General features: G+C 38.6%; 1 protein-coding gene across 1 annotated transcript in view; it reads left to right on the top strand.

The window, feature by feature from the left end:
• GTSF1 (gametocyte specific factor 1) overlaps window positions 1-16,629 on the top strand; it is a 58,933-nt gene extending 42,304 nt beyond the window's left edge. The window contains exons 4-8 of the mRNA XM_058167380.1: window positions 608-734; window positions 3,742-3,822; window positions 4,723-4,783; window positions 7,632-7,726; window positions 15,134-16,629. Of these exons, the coding sequence (XP_058023363.1) occupies window positions 608-734; window positions 3,742-3,822; window positions 4,723-4,783; window positions 7,632-7,726; window positions 15,134-15,147 (378 nt within the window). The 3' untranslated portion in view covers window positions 15,148-16,629. The remainder of the gene's footprint in view (window positions 1-607; window positions 735-3,741; window positions 3,823-4,722; window positions 4,784-7,631; window positions 7,727-15,133) is intronic.
• The last annotated feature ends 10,023 nt before the right edge of the window (window positions 16,630-26,652 follow it).

The following is a 26,652-nucleotide window of genomic DNA, read 5'->3' as shown; positions in this document are numbered from 1 at the left end:
CGCGAACTGAAGACCCATCTTTTTATTCGCGCGGGGCTGGCTTAATTGGATTTTAAAAGGGAATTTTACAAATTTTAAATGGGGTTTTAATTGATGATGATTTTTTAATATCAGGCTAATTTTGAATAAGTTTTTTAAGGGTATTTAAATTGTGTATATTTGTATTGTTGTTTTTATTTTGCCTGTACACCGCCCTGAGTCCTTCGGGAGAAGGGCGGTATAAAAATCAAATTAAATAAATAAATAAATAATAAATAAGATTGGATATGGTTAATAATTTGGCTGTAAACCAGACGAGGGAATTAAAAAAAAAAAACATTCTGTGAAGAAGATGGTGGCAAACCTTATTGATGCTAAATAGATGTTTACAGAGAAATAAGGAAACTAGAGCAGGGGTCTCCAACCTTGACAACTTTAAGACTTGTGGACTTCAACTCCCAGAGTTCCTCAGCCAGCAAAGCTGAACTAGAGTACTTACTTTGTGTCACAGTTATATGTCACTGCTTGCTAAGATTTGAATTAAAATGCATTCATGTTGTTAAAACAATGTCCCGGTGACCTGTCAGTAAGGCTGCTGTGATTTTGTTATCTGTACTTATCTTTCTAGAACCATCCTGGGATGGTGGAACAGCTGGTCACTTGCCCATTTAATGCTCGTCATCAGGTGCCCAGGGATGAAATCAGCCAACACATATCAAGCTGTGATGACAAACGATGCATCGAGCAGGACATTGGTAAAAATAAATCTTTAGGAATTGACTGACAGCTATAACAGTCCCTTACTTTGCTGTTAGAGTTTCAAAAGTGGTTTGTTGAATAAGTTATCTTTTGCCTTCAAAAGGACTTTCAGCATGTGTTGCAGGTATTGTAGATTGTGTGATTCCCTGTTGAATGTAATTTGGAGTGGCATAGACAAAATAGCTACTTTTGTTTAATAACCTAACAGGTCCTTTGATTCCTTAGTTTCATAAATCAATGACTTTTTATTATCAAACATTGTGATATAAATTGTGCATGTTATAATAAAAGGTAGTCGGGGTTAGGTTTTGGAAATAATAATTTTCGGTCACTGGTATCTCCTGTCCAGTGGAGTGAAGCAGGTGGGGACAAAAGCTATATATTACTTTCCCTTTTATGAAATAAGTGAATGCCATTGTGTTCTTAGTCCACAAATATATAAAACAGAAATTGAACATTAGCATCATACTCGGAGGTTTACTGATCAATGTAATCATTTATAGACTGTCTATTGCTGAAATAACTCCAGATGATATACCGTGCTATACATAAAAAGTGATTAAAAATCATCAGAAAACTTACGGACAGTACCATCAGTACCCAAATGACCCATAGTATAAAATATTTTTAACGGTTAAAACTTCTTAAAAACCAGGAAGTGTGAAGCATTTCTTATCTTAGGAAGTACCTGGGCATCTACTGAGAAGAGGCATTCTTGAGCTCCTAGCTAACCCAGGAGTGAAATGCTACCGGATCGGACCGGATCGGCCGAGTAGGTAGCGGAGATTGGGGCTGGTTCGGAGAGCCGGTAGCAATCTCTAGCTGGCCACGCCCCCCAACCAATCTGCGGCCCGCAGCCATGAGTGAAGGCAGGCAAGCGGAAGGCCATGTGGAAGGCAGAAACCGAAGAAAGCATGGCTGCAGGGAGAGGATCTATAAAGTAAGCCAATGCTGGCAGGGGGTGGGGGAGGGAGACCCACTGTGCTCAGCCTCAGGGGGGACCTGCAAAGCTCGCTTGCCTTTTGGGCGTGGCGTGCTCGACTTTTGCGCTTGGCTTCTGCGGAGCCTTTGGCTGACTGCTGCCCACTTGCCTTCCCCTCCCACCCCGCATCCAGCCCATGATGGAGAATGCATCGCTTCTGGGCCAAGCCACCCACCTTCGGGTCCCTGAAGGGCAGGGTATGCTCTGCCGCTGCCGCCACCATTGGCACCGTGGCCGCACAGGAAAACTCCACGGTGCAGCGCAGTTCTGGGATGGTGGGGGAGCCCAGGCAAGCTCTGCTGCTGCTGCTGCTGCCGGGAGCATCCACGTGGGAGAACTTTCCGGCGCGGCGCAGTTCTGGGATTGGGGGGAGGAGCCCAGGCAAGCTCTGCCACTGCCGCGCTGCCACTATTGCTGCTGCCAGGAGCGTCCCGGCAGGAAAACTCCCCGGGAAGGGCTCTGTTTAGACCAGGTTGTGTGTGTGTGTGTGTGTGTGTGTGTGTGTGTGTGTGTGTTTGCGTGTGTGAGAGAGAGTGAGAGACAGACAGAAAGAGAAGGAAAGAGGAAGGGAGAGAGAGAAAGAGAAAGAAAGAGGAAGGGAGAGAGAGAGACAAGAGAAAGAAAGACAGAAAGAAAGAAAGAAAGAGGAAGGAAGGAAGGAAGGAAGCTTATGACCACAATTGTGCCCCAAATTTTGGTTGCTAAGCAAGTTTCACCACATTTTACAAGTTGGCCACACCCACCTTGTCACATGGCCACCAGGCCACAGCCACCAGGCCACGCCCACAGGATGCGTAGCAAAAGAAATTAGATTTCACCCCTGAGCTAGCCCCTTCACTTTCTGTAGTGTGAGAATCAAGATTGCATGGAACATATTGAATCTGGACAGAATAGACCCTTCTGTAGGTACCAGGGCAACTTTTTCCCATCTGCTACTTGAGCTGATCCTGCAAGGAGAAAGCATTCTCTCAGTTAGCTCTTTGGATTGAAAAAAATAGCAACCTTTTAACCACTCAGATTGAAGTACTTTAGAAATCAAAATCACATTAGATATTTACGACCTCTTCTCTAATATGTGCATAAATGTGCCAGGATAAGTATGAAGGAACCAATATAGCTTGATAACCAAGCTTGATAACCAAATGATATATACTTATCCCTTATTAACCCAATGTACTGTAAACCTGGGAATAACTACTGTTCTGAGCCAGTGCGACAGTGATTCATAGTAACTGAGTACCAGATTGAAGCCTAAATTTAACAGAATATCATCACGCTGGTTTAATTGTTGTCAAAGGTTGGCATCGACATTAATTGCAGTTAAGATTGGCCAAGGAGCCCCTTGATCTGGATCTGAAATACTCATCTCATAATTTTAACTTAAACTGTATTGGTTATAATGTAGTTTACATCTTGAATTAAGGCAGGAGAAGGGGCTTATTCTGAGAAAACAACATGTTCTTGCAGCTCGACTCCTGATTGTAAGTGAAGAAGTAAATTGGGATAAGAGAAATAAGGAGAACTAGCATTATATTTGCAGTGTGAGGGGAGTTGGATTTGAACTCAGTATTTCAGAGTTTTAGTTTGAAAGAAAGAAAGAAAGCAGAGTGTTTTAGTTTCATGCTCTTAAGTGTTCATGCGGGGGAAGCAATGGGGACCCAAAATAAATTCCTGCTCCTTCATATTCTAGAGCCTCCAGATAGATGTTATAGAAGTTGTAGACCCTATTGAGTGCTACTATCACTCAAACCAATGGAAAAAAATGATCAGGGGGATTTTTTTTCTTGCAATGTTTTAAAGAATGGCCTTCAGAAGCAGTTATATTGCCACCAAACCTAATAGCCGTTAAGCCCCATCATTTCTATAAACTGAAGCCATTTGTAGGCTACCCCTTAGGATGGGTTAGTATAGTGTCGCCAAATGTGATTCCAAAAGATTAATGCTGACAAGCATTAAATTGGGTCATTTTAGAAGCATTTTTTTTCCTGATGATTTAGTCTTTTTTTGTTTTGTTGTTATAGCAAGTCAAGCAGAGAATAAAAGAAAAGTGAATGTGATAAGTTCATGGCAATCTCCACCATGTGAAGAAGATTGGGACAAAGGTGAGAATTGTGAAATTGATAGAATGCTGCAAGTTTGAACCTTCTCTTTCTCTTTTTGAATGATATTTAATATGAAAAGATACTCCTGTCAAACCCCTGTTCTTGCATTATTTTCTATCCTGTGCTGTTATTATCCTTGGCAGAAATTAGAATAGAATAGAATAGAATAGAATAGAATAGAATAGAATAGAATAGAATAGAATAGAATAGAATAGAATAGAATAGAATAGAATAGAATTTTTTTATTGGCTAAATGTGATTGGGCTTAGGAATTTGTCTTGGTGCATATACTCTCAGTGTACATGAAAGAAAAGATATCTTCATCAAAGTACAACACTTACAACACTTAATGATAGTCATAGAGTACAAATTTAACACTTAATGATACAACACTTAATGATAGTCATAGGCTTCAATTAAGCAATCAGGAAACAATCAATTACAGTATAAATCGTAAGGATACAAGCAACAAAGTTACAGTCATAAGTGGAAGGAGATGGGTGATGGAATGATAAGACTAATAGTAGTGCAGATTTAGTAAATAGTTCGACAATGTTGAGGGAATTATTTGTTTAGCAGAGTGATGGCGCTCGGGGAAAAACTGTTCTGTGCAGTGCTCTATAGCGTCATTTTGAGAGTAGGAGTTGAAACAGTTTATGTCCAGGATGTGAGGGATCTGTAAATACTTTCACAGCCCTCTTTTTGATTCCTGCAGTATACAGGTCCTCAATGGAAGGCAGGTTGGTAGCCATTTTACAACCTATGCATTCTCACGTAGATTCATTATATTTCTGCATTGCTTCCTTTGACACCAAACCCTAGATTAGTTTTATCCTTAATAAAAAACAGAACTTATTTTCTTTTCCATAAGTAAAAACTGATATTTTTGTGCAATAATAGATATAGCCGACCAATCAGACTCTACCTTTATTTGGGGCACAAGCGGCTATGCAGTGAACAGGTAAGTTGTGTTTCGTTTCCATTCTTAAACTTAAGATCATTCTCTCAACTCCTGTTCATTCCTGTTTGCTTTAAATGAAGAAATTCTTTTAGGAATTTTTATTGAAAAGTTTTATTATAAATTAGAAACACTGTGGCTTATTGCTGACCTTTGAGAAAGCTATTACTTTATTCTTTGATGGACTGTTACAGACAGTCCTCAATTTATAACCATTTGCTTACCGACAGTTTGAATTAACGATGGCCTCAGAAAGGATAAAGCACTTCCAACCAATGCAAAATATCACACATGCGCACCGCAGTCATGTGATCACAATCTGGGCACTTTGCAATCTGTTCACACTTACGACTGACTGGTCGCAAAGCTAGCATCGCTGGCATTGGGGGAGCAAAGGATTGTGAAGTAAGCAAAACAAGCAAGATTTCTTCTCAGCTCCCCCAGCATTACTAACTGCATTTCTTCTTCCTGCCACCACTTCATTTCTTCTTCCTGTACCACTCCACCCCCATCCCCACCCCCATCATCCCCAGGACTGACAATCTTAACTGGTGCTTATTTTTGGGGTGGGGCTTATGAGCATCCTGAAAAATCATGCTAGGGCTTATTTTCAGGAAAACATGGTACTGGCCTCCTGTGACTGCTTTTTCAACCTGGTTCCTTGTGATGGAACTCAGAGAAGTTTAAAGCATCATTAATACTTTATGTGAGTTACATATATCCTTGTCATTGAGTTTCCCAGTTCTTGGGTGAAATTTACACTTGATAGAACTGCCAGATAGTCAAATCCAGTTCTAGACCATCGGCACTGAAAACTATAGCAATGTAATAATTACAGTCAAGATCCACCTTTAATGACTCAGCTAGAAAGGTGTCAGCTAATTGAAATTTACTAATTGCACTAAGGTAAAGTGTGGGTGTATTTAGCTGCCTTCCAGCTTTATCCCAGAAATGTGAGCTAAAATAAAGTAGCATTCCTTAACCAACTTAAAGAGGGCTTTTCTAATGAACTGCATAATGAATTGGTTTGATAGGACATTCCATGTATCTTAGCATAGCTAATGCAGATGCCTTGTTTCCCCGAAAATAAGACCTGATCTTATATTTGGGGGGGGGGGCTCCAAAATAAGCACTATGGCTTATTTTGGGAGAAACATGATTTCAGGGTAATCAGCCTGGCTGGGCACCCCATTCCGGCGCATGCACAAAAGGTGGTGAATGCGCGGGGCTGCCATTGTCCAGCAGCAGCTGCAGCTCGCTGGCCCCTTGGTCGGCACACTCAGGTTGCGCAGCCAGCGCAGCACAGGTGAGTTGACTACCTATCCAAGCAGCAGACAGCAACAGAGGCATGGGGGGACGGCAGGCAGCCATGGGAGGCTCATCTTCATGCAGTGGCACCGGCAGTAAATAGAGGCGGGCAGATATAGGATGAGAAGGAGGGGAGAGAGAGAGAGAGAGATCCTATTGACATCTCTTCTTTTCCTCTGCCTGCTGTTCAGAAAATCCTGAAGATGAACCTATGCAACTCTGAGCAAGTAGCCCTCAGTTGCCAGCTACAGCAATAAATCCATGCTAGGTTTCTATATTGTGGAGTTGTTACGCGAATAAATGCCCAAATCAACCAAGCTGGGTTTTCTCTTTGTTTTTGTTACTTTTTTTTTCTTTTTTGTCTCCATTCTGTTTTATTAAGTAAAGCAAAAAATAACATCCCTTCCCCATCTAAATGTCGGAGAACTATTGCAATGTAAGAATTTAGTAATAACCTATTATTTGAAAGCTCCCATCTTAGGGCTTTGTTAAGAACTAATTTGGTAACACTGCCTGCTCGTTTCTCAATCTTAGTTTAATTATAAAATGGCAACAACGGGGGGTAGGGGGAGAGGGAGGTGAATAGAGATTGTTCAGTACTGGAAATAGCACAATGAAATGCTGAGTAGAACTGTAGCAAATGTCAGTGGCAAATCTGTTTATCTTTCTGTTAATAGAGGAACATACAGAGGTATTAGTCCTGACCTGCAGAAACTTTAAAAAATTTTGTTGAATAATGAACAAAGCAGTAATCCTTATGACAGTATTTGGAACTGGAATTTCTGTCACTAAGTGATACTGTTGTAAAATGCAGCATCCCATGACCGCCCCACTTAACCAATGGCAATCCAGGCATTCTCTGTTGCTGGTGTTAATCGAATCCTCCTGGTTGTTAGGCAAGGACCCACCCCAACCTAAGCCATTCCCCCCATTTCTGCCCTTTTGGCTGCCCTACATTTTGATTGTCTTGCTTGCCCTGGTCTCCGCTCACCCCATGGAATGTAATTGCGCCTTGCCCAAATTGCCTTCTTGCGAAGCTTTGAAATCTTCCAAAGCCTTACAAGAAAGTTTTATGTTTTAGGAAGAAAGCTTGGTGTAGCCAGCATCCGGCCTTGTAAAGGGCCAGGCATCCCTCCTCAGCAGTGAGAGGAAGAAGAAGGCAAAGGTCAACTCAGGGGAGGCGTGCAGGGTTGGCATAGAGGAACCCAAGATGGTGGAGGTGGCAGAGCCCGGAGGCAGCAGAGTGCAGGGCAGCCCAAAGAGCAGACATGAGGGCAGATGGCTGTTGGGAGTCCAAGCTGTCGGGCATAAAATTTAATAAATCTGAATTTTGATTACATGATCATGCAGGCACTGCACAACCATAACGTCAAGGACTGAGGGCAACTGCCATTCATTCACTGCTGTTGTAACTTCAAATGGCCATTGAATGAATGCTTACTAAGTGAGGACTACCTATATATTATTCTCCCTTCTGTAAAAATACACATTAAATTTAAGCAAAAGCAGGAGCATGAACATTTCCTTTTTTTCTTTTCCCCAGTCCAAGATCCAACCCAGTAATAGGACATAGGAGCCATCTAGCTTCAGGCCTGCGAGCTCCTAGAACTTTGCCTTTCGTTCTGCCATGGAAGAACTGTAAGTAATGATGTTGTCTGCATAGTAGACTTTGGATTGGGTACCATAAAGCACTCCCATGCAGTACAGTGTTTCATATTAAGAACTTATTGTGGTTTTCCTTTTAAAAAAAACCCGCCTATAGCCTCAGTGCATAGTTGTGCTGACAACTATGTCCATTATGGATAAAAGGTAAGAACCTGGGAAGATTTATGTATGCACTTCACCTAAAGTTAATAATACAGTTTATTATTCATTGATAACATCTGATGGAAATATTTATATGCCTGAGCATTACAGCAATCATTATCTGTCATTAAGAGAAGCTCATAATTGATGTTCGTTATATGAATATACTGTCTGTTCACCTTGATGAGAGACAGTTGTCTCTGCTAAGGGTTAAGGGTTGCACCATAAAATTAAGACATGGACAGGCTGCATATATGTAACTAATATGAATGTGGGTCAATAAATATAAAGGTAAAGATTCTCCTTGCACATATGTGCTAGTCATTCCCGACTCTAGGGGGTGGTGCTCATCTCCGTTTCAAAGCCAAAGGGCCAGTGCTGTCCAAAGATGTCTCCATGGTCATGTGGCCGGCACGACTAAACACCAAAGACGCACGGAACCTTCCCACCAAAGGTGGTCCCTATTTTTCTACTTGTATTTTTTACGTGCTTTTGAACTGCTAGGTTGGCAGAATCTGGGACAAGTAACAGGAGCTCACCCCATTATGCGGCACTAGGGATTCGAACCACTGAACTGCCAACCTTTCGATCGACAAGCTCAGTGTCTTAGCCACTGAGCCACCACATCCCTTTCAATAAATAGAAGACGTATTTTAAAATGATTTTACAAGCTAATTTTAATTGTCTTCAGACTGAATGCTTATAATGAAAATCAGTCATTGAAATGTGAAAAAAATGAAATTGGATTTCAAATGAATAGGTTTTCTGTTTATGGGAATTATTCCCTAAGCAGATAATTAATAAAATTAAAACCCACTATGCTGCTCAGTTCGTCCCAGTTGATGCAGGAATAGAAGGCAAGTTACTAATCTTACTGATTTGTCCTGAGAAATTGGGAGAGGGGCGGTTCTAATCCCGCCTTGGACATGAAGCCAGCTGGATGACTTTGGGCCAGTCGCACTCTCTCTCTCAGCCTTAGGAAGCAGGTGAAAGCAAGCCACTTCTGAAAAACCTTGCCAAGAAAACTGTCTAGGCTATATCTGAGAATCAGGCATGATTGAATGGAAGAAAAAGGGGGAGGGGGTTAACAAGAAGCCTTTTCTGCCCAAGACTATTTGTTATGCTTGCACAATATGCTCCCCCCTCCCTCCCCTGAGTAGAATCCAACCTTTATGTAGCTGTCATGGGAGAAGTGTTTTATTTCATTACTCTTGCCTCACTAACAAGAGAGGGCGCTATTTACCCCTAACTTCTCTGAAACAGCTGCTTTGAAATATAAGTGCTAGAGAAGAAGAGGCATAAATAGCATCTTAACAGTTGTTAGAGTTTTACTATTAATTCCTGTTAAATTGGTAGGAGCTCCATAGTGAACAGCTGCATTAGGCTTGGTTTGCAGAGCCTGTCCCAGTTCAGCTCTCATAAGCTGCAACAATTTGGAATATGTTGCATCGTTATTCTTGTCTCTCCTTGGGCATGAACAAAGGGGAATGACTGGACTAACATCATTTTTCCTCTCTCTCTCTCTCCTGTTCTATCCCTGAGGTGACAAAATGCTTACTGCTTCCAGTTCTACACTTATAATCGGATATAAGGAAGAATGCAATTTTCTTCCACTGCTTTCCCCCCCCCCCCCTACATTTGCCATTTAAACATTGGGGTAGGTAAAGAACAGGGGAGGGTTATCTTGGGATTTTGACTTCTCTGAAAGAAAAGGACCCATTTTGCTTTAGACAGTGATGTCCATGGATCTAGTGATTCCAGCTACGTATAAAACATTGGAAGAAAAGAATTATGTGCCCATTTCTTAATGAGTCCATCCTCCAATTCTCAAGAGATTAGATGTTAAGCCAATATAACTAAAGTAGATTTGGTTGTATAGATGTATGCCACATAAATTACTTTATAAATCAGCTTGCTGTAGATGAGAGTGGATGTATGAAATATGAAAAAGTGTTTGGGGGGAAGGTAATAGATAATATTCTTTGGCATGTAAGTACACACATATTTGCATATGTGCTGAAGGAAAGGGAGGGAGAAAAAGATAATTGAGGTTGTAGTAAGGATTTTCTATAGGACAATCCTTGGGTAGCTTAAAAAAAAGGGGGCTATTTCGCCTAAAGGAAGATTTGAGCTAGGGCGTCCATAAGCGCACCAGCGTGCCTACCATCCCTGTCCTACTGTCCCCATTTGTGTGTGTGTGTATGTAAGTGCAAGAAGTAAGTCTTGCGATCCCTCAATCTTTTTCTTGTGCTTTTATTTCTGAATTTTTCAGAATATAGCTCCACTGGTCTCACTTATATTTTAAAACTAGAGCTTTTACAATGGAGTGCAAGACAGTGACTTAGCTTGCATAAGGTAATTAAGGAAATAGTAACAACATCAGCATCTGAGTGTCATTGAAAGTAACTTAAGAGTCACTCTTCACTTTAAAATGCTCCATTAAGCCCAGTGTTTTAGAACAGCAAGCCAAATGTCTCTTCTTTTTCATTAATCTGACTAATTGAATTATCTGGAGAAGATAGCATAGGGTGAGTTTTATATCAAATTTGCTCTACGTTTCTTAGGAAAAAAATAGGTGTGGTATAGATTATTCTCATCTCATTATAGATAGTTCTGGACTTATGACCATTCATTTAATGATGGTTTGAAGGTCCAGTGGTACTGAAAAAGGTGAGTTATGACCGTCGCACCACCTTGCCCACAGCAGACGGCAACTGTCATAAACGGAGCCGGTTACCAAGCATCCAAGTTTCGATCATGTGATTATGGGAGTGGTCATAACCTTGAGCAGTAGTCATAACCTTGAGGATGGATCATAGTACACTTTTTTCAATGCCACTATAACTTCAAACCATCATTGAACAAATGGTTGTTAAGTCAAGGACTACCTGTAGTTAGCTTTATATTGGGTTTTCTGTTCTGAATTACAGCTAAGATTATCTTTCAACTGCTTTGGAAAAATAAGCAGTGGGCTAAATGTAAAGTTCTTATTTTAGCATCAGCTGTTGTATCTGAAATGTTATGAATTGAACAATGGGCCTTATTCAGCAACATGACATTTAATGTGGAGAAAAGCAAGGTTTTACACCTAGGCAGGAAAAACCAAAGGCACAAGTACAGAGTAGGCAAAACCTAGCTCAAAATTAGCAATTGTGAGAGGGATCTTGGAGTCCTAGTGGACGATCACTTAAACATGAACCAGCACTATGTGGCAGCAGCCAAAAAAGCCAAAAAAGTGTCTTCCAGCTCTATTCTGATTGACTGATTGCTTCTTGCGCCTTAAATAGACAGAGGTTGCTCTCTACTGCCACCTAGGGGCTTCCTGAATAAAAATAGTTGGTTCTTCCTGCTGGAGCAAATGAAAGAAAACTCTGACGTATGACTGTACGGAGCCTGGAATTTCCATTGTAAGTTATAATTGTCATAAGCTGAGGCATTAACCTAATTTTTCAAACTTCTTTTTTTCCCACAGCCATTAAGCAAATGCTTCATAGAATAGAATAGAATAGAATTTTTATTGGCCAAGTGTGATTGGACACACAAGGAATTTGTCTTGGTGCATATGTTCTCAGTGTACATAAAAGAAAAGATACGTTCATCAAGGTACAACATTTACAACACAATTGATGGTCAATATATCAATATAAATCATAAGGATTGCCAGCAACAAGTTATAGTCATACAGTCATAAGTGGAAAGAGATTGGTGATGGGAACTATGAGAAGATTAATAGTAGCGCAGATTCAGTAAATAGTTTGACAGTGTTGATGGAATTATTTGTTTAGCAGAGTGATGGCCTTCGGGAAAAAACTGTTCTTGTGTCTAGTTGTTCTGGTGTGCAGTGCTCTATAGCGTCGTTTTGAGGGTAGGAGTTGAAACAGTTTATGTCCAGGATGCGAGGGTCTGTAAATATTTTCACGGCCCTCTTCTTGATTCGTGCAGTATACAGGTCCTCAATGGAAGGCAGGTTGGTAGCAATTATTTTTTCTGCAGTTCTAATTATCCTCTGAAGTCTGTGTCTTTCTTGTTGGGTTGCAGAACTGAACCAGACAGTTATAGAGGTGCAAATGACAGACTCAATAATTCCTCTGTAGAACTGGATCAGCAGCTCCTTGGGCAGTTTGAGCTTACTGAGTTGGCGCAGAAAGAACATTCTTTGTTGTCCTTTTTAATGATGTTTTGATGTTAGCTGTCCATTTGAGATCTTGCGATATGATAGAACCAGAAATTTGTAGGTTTCTACTGTTGATACTGTGTTGTCAAGTATGGTGAGAGGTGGAAGTATGGAAGGGTTTTTCCTAAAGTCTACCACCATTTCTACGGTTTTGAGTGTGTTCAGTTCCAGATTGTTTTGGTTGCACCACAAGGCTAGTCGTTCGACCTCTCGTCTATATGCGGATTCGTCATTGTCTCGAATGAGACCAATCACTGTTGTGTCATCTGCGAACTTCAGTAGCTTAACAGATGGATCATTGGAGATGCAGTCATTGGTATACAGAGAGAAGAGAAGTGGGGAGAGCACACAGCCTTGGGGGGGCCCTGTGCTAATTGTACAGGTATTTGATGTGATCTTGCTTAGCTTCACCTGCTGCTTCCTGTTTGTTAGGAAGCTTGTGATCCACTTACAAGTCTGTTCCGGTACCTGTAGCTGGTTTAGCTTAGTTAGAAGAATGTCTGGAATGATGGTATTGAATGCTGAACTAAAGTCTACAAAAAGGACCCTTGCATAGGTCTTTGGAGACTCAAGATGTTGTAGGATGTAGTGCAGAGCCATATTAACAGCATCATCTGTTGATCTATTTGCTCAATATGCAAATTGCAAGGGGTCTAACAGCGGATCCGTGATGGTTTTCAAGTAGGAAAGCACTAGCCTTTCAAAGGTTTTCATGACTACAGATGTTAAAGCAACTGGTCTGTAGTCATTCAGTTCCTAGATGGTGGGCTTCTTCGGCACTGGGATGATGGTAGAGCGTTTGAAGCAAGAAGGAACATAACACATCTCTAGTGATTTATTGAAAATATGGGTGAAGATGGGGGCCAATTGGTCAGCACAGACTTTTAAGCAAGAAGGAGTTATCTTGTCTGGGCCTGGAGCTTTTCCTGGCTTTTGTCTGTGAAATAGGTCCTGCACTTCCTTTTCTGTGATCACTAGGGGTTGTGAACCCAATGAAATGGTGTCAGTTGTAGGAGGCTTGGCTGTTGTTGGTGTGTTTGAGATGGGGGTTGTGGAGATAGGTGGCTGTAGTTTCCTTTCAAACCTGCAGTAAAACTCATTCAGGTCATCTGCCAGTTGTTGATTACCTTCAGCCTGGGAAGGAGGTTTGCCATAGCCGGTGATATTTTTAAGAGTTTTCCACATGTTTGCTGGTTCATTTCAGTGGTTAAATATGTGAATATATTTCTAATAGGTGTTTGGTTTTTTTGGTCAGAAACCAACCGAAAAGGACAATTTCTGGCAATTCCCCTCCCCCTCCCCCCGTAAATTGCATAATGTAACTGTGGAACATTACAACCAGTTGTAAGGGTGAACCATTTGCCAAACATCCAAAATGCGATCATGCGACCATCCTGGGGGGTGTATGCCACTATCAGATCTCTGCAGCTGGGTCATAGGTACCTTCAGGGGTGGGTGGGTATCTGTCCTAACTTCAGATGATCGCTAAACAAGGACTATCTTTAATTCTACTAAGTAAGTAATGCTTACAGCATAAGGAACAGTGTTCTGTTCAAAGCCTTTATTCGATCACCAGATCAAATGTGCAAATATTTTTTTGCATTTTAGGAAGTTATTTTTAGAACTTTTGTTAGATCAAAAGTGTGAGGGATTTTGTCCCTCCAGGACCAATTCCACAAAATATTTTGTCATTAGCTGAGTTTAATGGAAGTTGAAATCTAAAACATATAGAAAATAATAGGCAGTTAGTGCCTCTGTGTTAGATATTGTGCAACTATCATGAAAGTGCTTTGAAAGGTAATGCGTAATAGGTCCGTATTAGCCACTAATAGCTTTGTCTGTTATTTTCCAATAGGGAAAATAGATTGATGAGAAAGTCTTATAAGAAAATAACCTAATTGCAGAAATAATTGTACCTTAGTATATCATTGATTTTTTCAAAAACCCTACTGCAACTTAAGGATAACATTTGAGAATTATAATGGCTAGATACAAATAGGATCTGATTGTAAAGGACTCCCAGCTAAATATTTCAGTTCTTGCTTATGTTTCATCAAATATTTTGATTTTGCGAAATGCAAATATATACAGTAATCACTATGTTCACTGTGTTTCTAGGTTTGTTTTTGTCCTATCCTCTGTTTTTTATTTTTAATTCTAATTTTACCAGGTAGCAATAGGTGAGAAATTGGCAGAGAATGTACGGAACTTTCCACACCCAAAAAGACTGGGCCTTGAGATTACAGTTTCTCCCTGAAAAATATAAATATTTATGCATTCATTAATTTGATTTATAGCCCATCTTTCATCCAGAAACTGAAAGGAGTATGTATAGGGGCCCTCTCCTATTTTTCCTCAGAACATAATCTTATGAACAGCTTGGTTTGAGACATAGTCATGCATTCAGTAATTTGATTTATACCCTATCTTTCATCCAAGGGCTGAAGGGAGCATGCATAATACCCTATTTTCCCCAGAATAATAACTTTATAAATAGCTCAGTCTGAGACATTGTTACCCGTTGAGTTTCTATTGGCAGGGATGGGTTTGAATTGGGTGCTGTCTATTAGACTTCCAATATCTGAACTACTGTACCACACTACACCAAATATGGAAAATAATAGGGAAGAGCTACTGCTAAACAATTTTCCTAAGTGCCTCAACCATTGCTTCAAACTATAGCTTAGAGAGACTCTTCTAGGAATGCATTTGTCAGCCTGGAGTTAATTCAGACAATGGTTTGACAGAACTTGCTTTGTTCGAGTGCATTGCAAAAGTCTCAACCAATTTCCAGCTTTTTGGATAGCTAAAAAAAATCTGTTACTCTAGCCACAATGCATATGGAGAAGGCCAGTTCTGCATTTGCTCCTCATTCTGGTTAAGACATTTTGTTTGTCCTGCCTATCGCTGCAAGCATGCTAACTGTGTAAAGAATTGGTGGTGCTTTCTTGAGGTAATGGCTGTTGTGGGGCCGCAGAACTGGTTTCCCTGATGCTTCTCTTGTGTGGATTATCATAGCTTCTATTTTGAGATCTAAAACTGCTTGTTTTTCATTTAATTTGCAGATGCTGAAAATTGAAGGCCATGGCAAAAGCTGTTCCTTCCATTGGCTCTCAAGTATTCGTTCTCTATTCTCAAAAAGATTGAAATTCCAGCAAAGACACTGATGCCAAGCTATTTTCTTATTTGAGGTTGCAAAACTAAAAGAATTCAAGTTCTTAATTGCATATGGGCCAGTTAACAATATAATTGCCAACAGCGTATTGTTTAATTGTTACTACGAATATAGAAGTTCACTCCTAAAAGGCTAGTGAAACAAATAAACTTGGTATAAAAGCGAGGATGAAGAGTAGGAGAAATTTCCAGACAATGAAAATGGTTTACTGTAGAATTTGAGGACTATGTAAGGTTTTTAGATGTTGAGGTATAATTCCTAGCATTTGTTATCATCGGCAATGCCAGCTGCAGTTCCCAAAAATTGGAATCCATCAATATTTGGAAAACCACATATTTTCCACCCCAGTTAATACCTTGATATGGCGAGTGATGATTCATCCCCATTTCCAAGATGATAGATCTGTTTCTTAGCACACAAATCTGATTCTGCAATTCAGTTTTCTGAATGATTTATGACATATTTTTTGGCCCAGTTTTATTTTCGTTTTATTTTCGTTTTGTTTTATAGAGTTGAGTATTGCAGAGTAGCCTTATCGGGGAGATGGGAAGCATAAAAAAATAACATTGTTTTCTTGTATTCTTTATACCTTTGTAGATGTAAAAAGCTGTCTTTTGGTATGTTCAGATATACTTTGGCAAATGTGATGGTCCCTCTTGCAAATTTTGGGGTTTGTATTTGAGGGGAAATGACAACATCAGTTGCTTGAATAAAGATTTGCAGTTTACTTGAAGAATTTCTTCATCAACTCTGGCTAGCTTCAGTGGCAAAACCCAAATATCAAATGTATCCTTATTTAGGAAAATTGTAATTTTCTGTGTTAATACAATCATTTTAGATGCTGAAGAGCAGTTATTTCAGTTACTGGTAGAATTTCTTGATCCCTTTTTCTGATAGTTTCTGCAAAAATGTTTATTGTGAAACTCAGTTTAAAGGTTTATCTAAAACAGTTCTCAGTAATTAAGTTGTTGTGTCTTAATTTTATGAAAAACTGATAATGCCGGAAGACGACCATTTGATGTGGATGAGGGGCTACTTCGTAGCTCTCTCGGGAGTATTTTAGTCCCACCGCTAGTTATTTGGCTGTCTCTGGGCATTACCACAAGTAGGAATAAGAACATCTCATTTCTTTTGCTGTGTGAAATAGGACTTGGTAGCACACTAAATTTACTAATTGCTATTAGAGCATGCAAGAGTGCACTGCAGAGCCACTCTATATATTAAGTGTCTCTCTTCAAGGCCTCACTGTGGAGAATAGCCATGTGATCCTGAAAAAATACACAAGATACTTTAAAAAAATTGTAGGGAAAAGCTACACAAACATCCCAACCCAAATCCGAGATTTGGACTTTTAGAGAGCTTGTTCTTTGAAACACAAAACTTTCTTCCAATAAACACTAACCTAATCAAAGATGTTGGTATTTATTTTGTATTAATGCAGAAGGAAGCGATCTCTAATAACCTTAAAATGTTCATGTCCCCAACATTGTCTGCAGCAAACCACAGTGCTATCAAAAGTTTAAAATCTACAAGTGACAAAATCATACATGTCTGATTCAAGTATGTAAATTATAGCACCATCTACCCCTGGCAATTAATAGGATGAGAGATATTGCAGCCAGATAATCCCTCACATTCCAATTATAACACTTGTATGATTACATCATCTCTTAACACATCACTTGCCCTCCCTTTGCATAAATATTTATTTGGGGTTTATGTCAGCTTGATTGATTGATTGAATATTAAATGATTAGTTTTATGACCATGTAAAAATATAAAACAAAATACAGAATCAAATTTCAGGACAAAATAGTTAAAAGGAAATACAGTAATAAAATACATATGTGGTAAATACAAGGAATCAACGTTCAGATAAACACATCAACTTCACAGGACATTTCAATCTGTTCATTGCAATCGGTTCTTAGCTCAACTGCCTTAACTACAAAATTAAAACTTCTGTTGTTGTTACTTTATAAATAATTCAAGACAGTGAACACAACACTCCTACCTCCTATTTTTTCCACAACAACCACCCTGAGAGGTGGGCTGAGCTCAGTATGACTGCCCAAGTCACCCAGCTGGCTTCCATGCCTAGGTAGGACTAGAACTCACAGTCTCCTGGTTTCTAGACCAACAACTGCAAACTAAACTACCTCTCTTCCTCCCCTTTTTTTCCAAATCCAGAATTTAAATGTGAAAATTTTGTGACTATAAGTGGTAATTATGTGCTACAGTTTTGCTTGTGAGGAGGCCGCCTTTTTTGTATTTTTTTTTTAATAAAAAAAACCCCAACGTTTTAGATACACTATATAAACATTTATTTGGAGAAAGAAAAAACAACAAGGTAGGTAAACAACAAACTATTATATTCAAAGTCAAAGTTAGACAAATTTTAACTGCTTGTATAGAATCTTTGGGTCTCTTCTTTGCAGAGATAGCTGATAAAACTTTTTTATCCCACCTTTATTGTTTTTCCAGAAAGGCGGTGAACATACTTAATATTCTATCCTCCTGTTTTCCCATAACAGCAACTAAGTGAGATATGTGGGGCTAAAAGAGTGAGTGACCTAAAGTCACCCAGCCAGTTTTCAAGATGCTATTAGTTGGACTCTTCATATAAATTTCCACCATCTCTTAGCAGAGAGGTGGATTTGTGGCCTGCCTAAATGATTTATGCCATCCCTTTTATCAGAAGTTTAGCTAGCAATTACAAAATGTCTTAATTTGGGTCAGATCCATCTTAAGCAAACCTTTATCTGAATTAGTCAATGAAAATTGGACAGGCTATTGTACAAAGGAGTTGTGTATTGAGAACATACTATAAATTTTAGTCTGTCAAGCTTTCCATTTTGGGAAACGGGGGTTCTGTCAAGCTTTAAAAGCATGTCAGGGTTTGTCACAAAATAATACCTCAGTGTCATGTGACGCTGGAGAGGCTTAAAAGACCAGTTGGGATTCCAAGAATGCTTCGCTTCATTTAGACAGATGGTGGTAAACTTTTAAATATACAAGTCCTGTTGTCCTTCTGGAATGTTCCATATCACTGGAAGGTCACCTGTAAATCAGCCTTTGTTAATAGGTCCAATTTTATATTTATGCTCCTTTTTATGCCACAGTCTTGTAACTGCTAATCGGTTCATGGTTTTTACAAGGTATCAATTTGTTAAAGCATCAGTAGAAAATCCATTGGTAACTTCACACTCTTATAATTTGCTGGATAATCTCCAATAGAAATCTGGTGGCAGCTGAGAGCTGGTCTGCTCTTTTTCATTTTCTTTTGTCTGTAAAAATAGCCTTTGCTGGATTTCTGCATCTGTGATTCTCTCGCTTCCCATGGCTTTGACTGACTTCTTTTTATGTTTGTGTTGTCCTAAATGAAGAATAGAATAATGGGAACTGTCATCATTGAGAACACAGATGATCAATTCATTTGGGTGACCTTTGGAAAAGAAAACTCCAAATCTGCCAGGTTCAGCTGAAAATATCATTAATTATAACTTTCTTTTTAGATAATAATAATTCCAAATTTTAATAATGTGGAAATCTTCTTGATGGAACCTTGGAGAAGTACAGTAATGGACTGAAACCACAATGTTCAGTTTCCATATATTCTGTGCACCACTTGCTCTTAATACTAATTTAGATTATCTCAAAAGTTTATTGCAAATATGGAACTTTTATTTTAACTCAGATGGTTTAACATTCTGTAATTGTTTATTCAACAATGCATTGATTGTTCATATGAACAGCTATTGGAATAACAAACGTATTTCTGCAGTGTGATAAATTTCTAGGGCGTGGCATTTTAGAAAAAAGTAATCCATATGCAACAAGAAAAATACTCAATTTTAAGCAAAAAAAATTTTTTTTGAAAATGTAAACTAATACAGAAGGCTGAAGACCTTGTTTTTTTAAGCTTATAATGTAGAGTTGGTTTTTCATTTATTTACTTATACGCAGACATGAACCTCTTCTCTGTTCCTTAAAAGATGGAAAAGTCTGAGGGAAAATCAATATACTGATCTTCCTTCTTTTTATGTCAGAGATAGGAAGGAGTAATGTTTTATTATGTGCTGTGGCGAGGGTAACCAAATTTTGAGTGAAACTGAACATCTCCAAAAGGCTGAGGGGGTGTCATACATCTTTCTCACAAAATGGTTGCCACAAGAAGGGAAAGACGAAGTTGCTTCACATTCACCCCTCTAACTTTTTACAGTGCTCACTCTCATCCGAGTTTCGCTTTTGATTTAATTTACAACTTACAACATCATTTTTATTTTCTGGGAATGCCAATAACACCTCTCTGAGCCTAACTGGATCACAGTGAGTCTTCGACTTACAACTGTTTCCACAGCGACAGTTCAAAGTAATGACAGACCCCAAAAAAGTAACGTACAACATGATTTGAAGTTATGCCCACATTCTCCTCTCCCCCCACCCATCCCATTCATGTAACCACATTTTGAACGCTTGGCAATGGAGCCACATTTATGGACCTTTGCAAGATTCCCACATTCACATGACTGATATACAGTATTGTTTTTCTAGAAACCTGGGTTTACTTCTGGTTTCCAGCCAAAAAAAAAAAAAACCCATAGTAAACAATGGGTTCACTTAGCAACTGCCATATGCACCAGGTTAACGATCACTTTTAAAAAAAGGTTATAAAATTGGACACATTCACATCATGACCTGCTTTATCATCATCTCAACTTGGGACTGAAGTTGTGGGCCCAATTACCATTATAGGTTGAGGACTATTTGTATGGATGAGAGGGCTGACCTGACATAACCCTAACTGAGATCTTGGTTGAAGAAGGATATGGAAGAGGGATTATTCTCTCCCAGTCTGAGTCTCTGGATGCTATGCAATCTACCAAAACAGGTTTGCAGTTGAGAAAGAGGAGTTGATGTAGTTTTTCTCTCTCTTATGTATCCTATCTGTTGAATGCCAGTCTACTGCATCTATGTCTTGACTTTCCAGGAAAAACTGGATTTTCCTTAACTGACAAAAGTGCTAAAGAATGTTTCTTGTCAATTATCCTCTTCTTACTCCAACTTTGTATGTTGTATGAACAGATCGTCAGTGCAAGTATATTACCACCTCTAATGTATTTTTTTTTAATGATCATAGTCAAGAAGGAAATCCCTGAAACTTTTGCTTTTCACCTCCTTCCTGATTCTAATATAAGCAACCCACCTTTGCAGGATAATGTTCAATGCTTCTAATAAAAGGAATTGTATTCCACAATACTTTTAAGAGCCACGGTGGCGCAGTGGTTAGAAGGCAGTACTGCAGGCTACTTCTGCTGACTGCTAGGTGGCTGGCTGCAATTTGGCAGTTCGAATCTCACCAGGCTCAAGGTTGATTCAGTCAGTCTTCCACCCTTCGGAAGTTGATAAAATGAGGACCCAGATTGTTGGGGGCAATATGCTGACTCTAAACCGCTTAGAGAGGGCTGTAAAGCACTGAAGCAGTAAATAAGTAAGTGCTATTGTTATTTTATGTCACAAGAATTTAGAATTCAATTTCGTGATTTAAGTAGGCTCGCTTTTGTAAAAGTTTATCTTAAGAGCATGTTTATATTGAAAAGTTGTGCATTTCCTTTATTGGAGGGAAATGAGATAGTGGCTATCCCAGAGAGCCTTTGCTGCTTATGGTAGACGTAGCACTGCCTAAGTCCATAAACCGTTTTTCTTTTTGCTAGATAATCTTTCCAACGTCTTGTGCAATTTTACAGAAACTAGTTAATTTTAAGTGGCATTCTACAGCTGTGGAATTAGAAGGGCATTGTGAGTAAATATGGTCTGGAGTCTCCTTTGGATAAATATTTCCCAATCTAAATATGGGCCGGATTTTGCACTACAATTATTTTTTGTTCTATGACAGATGTTGCAACCTGTTTGATGCATAAATAGACAAGGATACTTTTGCCAAGAATTTCATTAGCATTATTATATTGGCTAATAATGGTGGGCTTTGTTTAATGTGAGAGTCCTATAAATTAAAAATCTCACCTGTACTGATTGATTCTTACACTCATTAATCTCTGTAGTTCAGCACTAGTAGTTGACTAGTTCAACTTGAACTAGTCAAGTTGAAGAATTGATGGTTTTCCTGATATTTAGGGGGGCTCAGGTCAGTACCTAATGTAGAATAGAACTAACGGCTATTAAATTATATTTAATAATATAAATTAAATTATAAATTATATTTAATTTATATGAAGATAGTTGTAATTCTTTATCTAGACAATTAGTTGACCTCATCAGTAATAAATCAGTCCCTTTTCAGTTCTTGTCCAAAAACCCAACACTGATAAAAAATAAAAGTAAAAATAAATAAGGGCTTTTACAGTACCGTGAGCACTTTAAAGAAAACAAAAATGTTGATGGACAAGAATCTGCAGTTATGACCTTGCTGTGCATTTGTAATCTTGCCTGGCACATTTTGAAAGCAAAGTTAAACCTGCAATAATCCTTGAAGGACTAGGGGAAGGAAAGAGTGAATGGCTACATTTCTTTTTTTCTTTTTTTTTTTCAAAAAAGTTTTATTAAATATACAATTCAAAAACATTAGACATGGTGCGACTAGTCTGGTACATACTTTTCTAACACTTTTTCTTTTGTGTAGATTACAATATAACATCATGCTTATACTTTTTTGTACATTCAGTCACACTCCAGTTACATACATATTCCCTTCATATCTATTCAAATCCTGTTTACTCCTTTCTAATATTTCTTATAATATTTTATTTATTCCCCCCCCCCATTTTTCCCTTTGTTTCTAATTCTCTATCCCTACATTCCTCCTTTGAATGGCTTAATGAAAATGCATCGTCAAACAAAGGAGGTGCTACATCAGAAACCGATAGAGAAAGCAACAAGTCAGAAAAATAATTTTAAAAAACCAAGTTCAGAGGATGAGGGGGAAAAGATACAGAAGATAGCCTGCAGTGTTAGAACTCATGAATCATTTTCAGACCCTCACAAAAGACTCATCTCTTGAGTCTCCGTGGTTACTGAAGAAGCTATGGAACAGGAGCTAGGATGATGGATCCCTGGAAAGTCAAGGGTGGTGCAACTATATTCTGCAAGAAGAGAAAGGTAAGGATTACAGTAATTGATAATCTGCTCCAATAAGAGCCAAACAAATATATGCTATCGGACCCTCTTGTTTTTTAAGTGTAATGTCTACCGAAACAAGAATCAGGGATGTGACTGAAGGTATATCAAGTGCACTGACAATAAACCCTTCTTGCTAACCTATGTAGGGACAAATGCAATCATATTGTATGGGCAAGTTCTAAGGCGAGGTCAAAGGGCAGAAGGAATAATCTTGACTGGGAGGAAAAGCTGCTACCAAAACAATAGATCAAAGAAATCTTGAGTCCAAGCCACAGCTAAGCCAAACAAGACATCACCTTCCCTAGTTGTCCTCTGAAAAAGGAGGAGCACATTTAGATTCCAAGATTCTGTTATTATAGCCTTATAATAAAAGTAGTAGCTTTCATATCTTTAGTTTCTTGGCCTTGGAGGGCTTGCAAGACTCTTGGACCTAAAGTAGTAGTCTCATCCACATTTATGGTCCATGGAAGAACAGAAAGAAAAGGAAGAAAGCTGCAAGTGAATGGCTGACTATACAAATAGTATTGACAGATGTTATATAATTTCTGGGACATAGTCTGAAAAATGGACTATGTTCCCATTTTTTAGGAAGCAAATTTTCGGCAAAATGGGTCCCATTGTTAACATGTCCCTTGCTGAAAACTTTTTTCCAAAGGGTGGAGGAAAATGTAAAAAGAATGGTTACTAGTTGTTTGATATCAACCAACAATATTTTGTCAGTGAAATGGAGTAGCAGGAAGAGTGGGCATACTGTGTAATGTTGGTGTTCTTGATTAGAAGTGAAATTAAAGCTGTCATTTAACAATGGTACAGTACCCGAAGGTCCAATATGGTGTGAATCAAACCGAACATAGACAAGTTTGTCATGATTAGCAAATTTTCTTCAGATATTAATAAAAGAAGGAAAGATGAAACAGTCAAAGAATATAGTCATAAACAGAATAACAGAATCCCAGACCTAGTTAAATATAGATAGAGAAAATCCACCAGCTGTTGATAGCCACCACTATAGTTAAATATATTGTGACTTCAGTGTTGTAGCTGCTTTATAATCACTCATTGTGATAGGTGAAAAGTTCCTAACAACCAGCTGTATAAGATGTTGGGTATAAGGGGCAATTTAGCAAAACGTGCCACATGTTTGATATCTGGGTATACCTACCTATTTTCATTGCAGAACAGGACATCAGTATGTAAATATAACAAAAGGAAGATGCACAACCTGATGATATTGAAAATACAAAATGTTCGATTTATCCTTTGCTCTGCCTTGACTTTCTCCGGACCCAAAAAGCATACAGCTAGGGAGATCACCAAATCAGAATCTGGACTCACCCTAATATTTGTATTTTAACAAGAATTGAACTTGGCAGATCTCGAGATGTAGCGAAGAATATATTCTTTGGGCTACTTGGAAGCCTTCCACAAATCCTTCCACAATAGTAAAATCTGTCTGAAACAGTTACTTATTCCCTACAATATCAGGTCCAGCACATTTTGGCTTCTCTCTTGTACCCATTTATTATTTATTGTTAGATTTATTGTTTGCCTTTCTGAGACACTCAAGATAGTTTATGCAAAATACAGAATATAAAAACAGGGAAATCAATTACAATCACTATTAAAATTTTAAACAGGCTGCTTCTTTTTGTCCAACTCCTTATAAGAACTACATATTAAGTAACTGACAAATAACTGTATCTTCAGTTTCTTCTCCTGCTATTGCTGTCCTCAGATCATATAATTGGTGACTAATAAATAATGATCATCTGTCAATCTGAAACAGGGTTTAAATAGATTTTTCATTCTATGGGAAGGAATTCTCTATAATAACAATATTGGAGAACCTACTGGAAACACATACAATTCCACAAAGTAAAAAACATTCATTGAGTTGCTTTGGAAAAATATTTGGCACCAGATGAATAGGAATTGGAATGCAGGTTTTTCCAACTAGAAAAACATTACATATTTTCAAATGGTTGAGAATATGGAGTGAACCTTTGTAACATATTTGATGTGGGTGCAAAATATTTTGATGTTGATTGATTCTTGGAAGTTCTCCAGGCATACCCATGAAACCTTTCCTATAATTTGATCTTTATATAATCAGAAATTGGGTATTTTATGGGACTATTTACTTTGATTGCATCTCAGGTTCTGGGATTACCCCACCCCACCCACCCCTATGGAATTTACATAAAAGCAATTTTCTTCTTTGAAAAAAATAGTTTGGAATATTCACTGCATAAATTTGTTACTTCCTGAACTAACCTGCTGATATGTTTTTCAAAAACAAGCGGGTGGGGTGGATATAAGAAAGAAATAATACAATATTGGGGCAGTACAAAAGAACTTCAGATATGGCGTGTGATTAGGTATGAACATAAATAATGGGTGAATAATAGAAGCTAAAAGTAACTTGCGTTGTGCTCCTAAGCTTGCCATGAAAACAAAGCCATCCTCCAGAGCCGCAGGCTTTATCATTCATATCTAAGCAGAATTTGAGGCTACTGAGATCTCTCATGCTAGGTTTAATAAGAATATGTTTATAAGCTGTAACCAACATATTTTGACTCAAGATGTGAGGACTCTGGGGAAAGGTGCCTGTGAGACCTTGTCTTGCTGTCACTCATTGGCTCATACCTTTGACTGTGGATTTAATTCTCACTGCTCCTCAAAAGGGAAAGGGCAAGTCAGTAGGCTGCTATTCATTGTTAAAACATGTCTGAGCTCTAAGCTTACATTCAGAAATGTCAAGGAAGAGTGGCTACAAAAGCAGAAAACTTCAGCAGTCAGCCATGGGAATATGTAGAGACGTTGACCTTGGCAGACACTTTGTAATGCCATATCCTGATTTGTGATTTCAGTCTGATTGGGCTTGTCATAGGGATGGACTGTACAGTAGCCTTTCCTGACCATGTTTATTCATGCATGTTACAACTTCCATCCACAATACAATCACCAACTGCTGTTTCAGTTCAGTTCAGAATAGAGCTGGAAGGGACCTTGGAGGTCTTCAAGTCCAACCCCCTGCTCAAGCAGGAGACCCTGTACCAACCTGTCTGGTCTCTTCTTAAAAACCTCGAGTGATGGGGCACCCACAATCGCCCAGAAGTTTTTAAAATTATTTTTGGCATTTGTTGCAAGTCTGCCATCGAGTCTTCATTGAGCAAGCAACTTCCAACAGCTCCAGAGAATAGAATAGAATAGAATAGAATTTTTATTGGCCAAGTGTGATGACAGACTGTATTCTCTGTCACTGGCCAATATCGCTTCTTGAAGTATTTAGTTAGGTTGGGCTGATGCAAATCATCTTTATCATCATAATCATCATTGTTCTGTCAAATCTCTGATTCTTCCAAAAAACTTACTCAGTGACTTTCCCAGTTGTTTTATAATTGGAACACATAGTACTATGATTAAGAAGATTAACTCATTTTCTAAGAGCTTTGCTAATTTCTTAGCTAAATATCAATCATCAGGAATGAAAACAGGGTGGTAAGAGCTTTCTTTAAAATGGCTCAAGTTATGGATGCAAGCATGCCTTACCTAGTCTGCAGTTAGCTTAATCTGGCTTCATTTCAATCATATTTAGATTTGACTTCATATTCATAGCATCCTTAAAACCCAACTATAGCAGATCTGCTTTTCCAACATGTTCAAGATCCAGAGATGGTTAAGTGTTCATAGAGAGGCATTAAACTGATATTTTCCAAGGAGTCTATGTAGGGCTGAGGATGTACAGCTTGGGGAGCCAAGGGGTAAATTCCTAAACTTTCTTCTTGCTCAAATTAAGATCTTACTGGCTAATGCTGTCTTGATCTGTTAATAAAGAAGTTAAAACTCTTTTCAGTGTGTATACATGTGTACAAGATGGTGCTGTGAACAACAGCAAAAGTTCTAATTGTACATGGAAGAGAAATACTTGTATATGAGGAAGAGAATCTAGAAGCTTGGTGCCAACATATCCAACATTACTTTTTTTTTTATTGAAAAAGTTTTACAATAAATTTTTTTTTAACAATTATCTCCCACCCTCCCTTCCCCCCTCCCCTTTCCCCTTCCCCCCTCCCCCACGGAGACTTCCCAGAGCAAAATACAGGGTATAACATCTAACAAACATATGCTAAAATACTACAAAAACCATAACCCATAATCTCATCTCCTCCATTGCTCCCTTTTTTTTTTTTTTTTGTTCAAAAAGTTTTTATTGGTCAAAAAAGGTATATACAAATACATATCAGGTATGGCAAATTTTCATTTTTCTTA

The sequence above is a fragment of the Ahaetulla prasina genome, chromosome 2 (genome assembly GCF_028640845.1).
Source record: "Ahaetulla prasina isolate Xishuangbanna chromosome 2, ASM2864084v1, whole genome shotgun sequence".
NCBI lineage: Eukaryota > Metazoa > Chordata > Lepidosauria > Squamata > Colubridae > Ahaetulla > Ahaetulla prasina.
The sequence above is the reverse complement of the archived record's forward strand: the minus strand, read 5'-3'. Positions and strand labels throughout refer to the sequence as shown.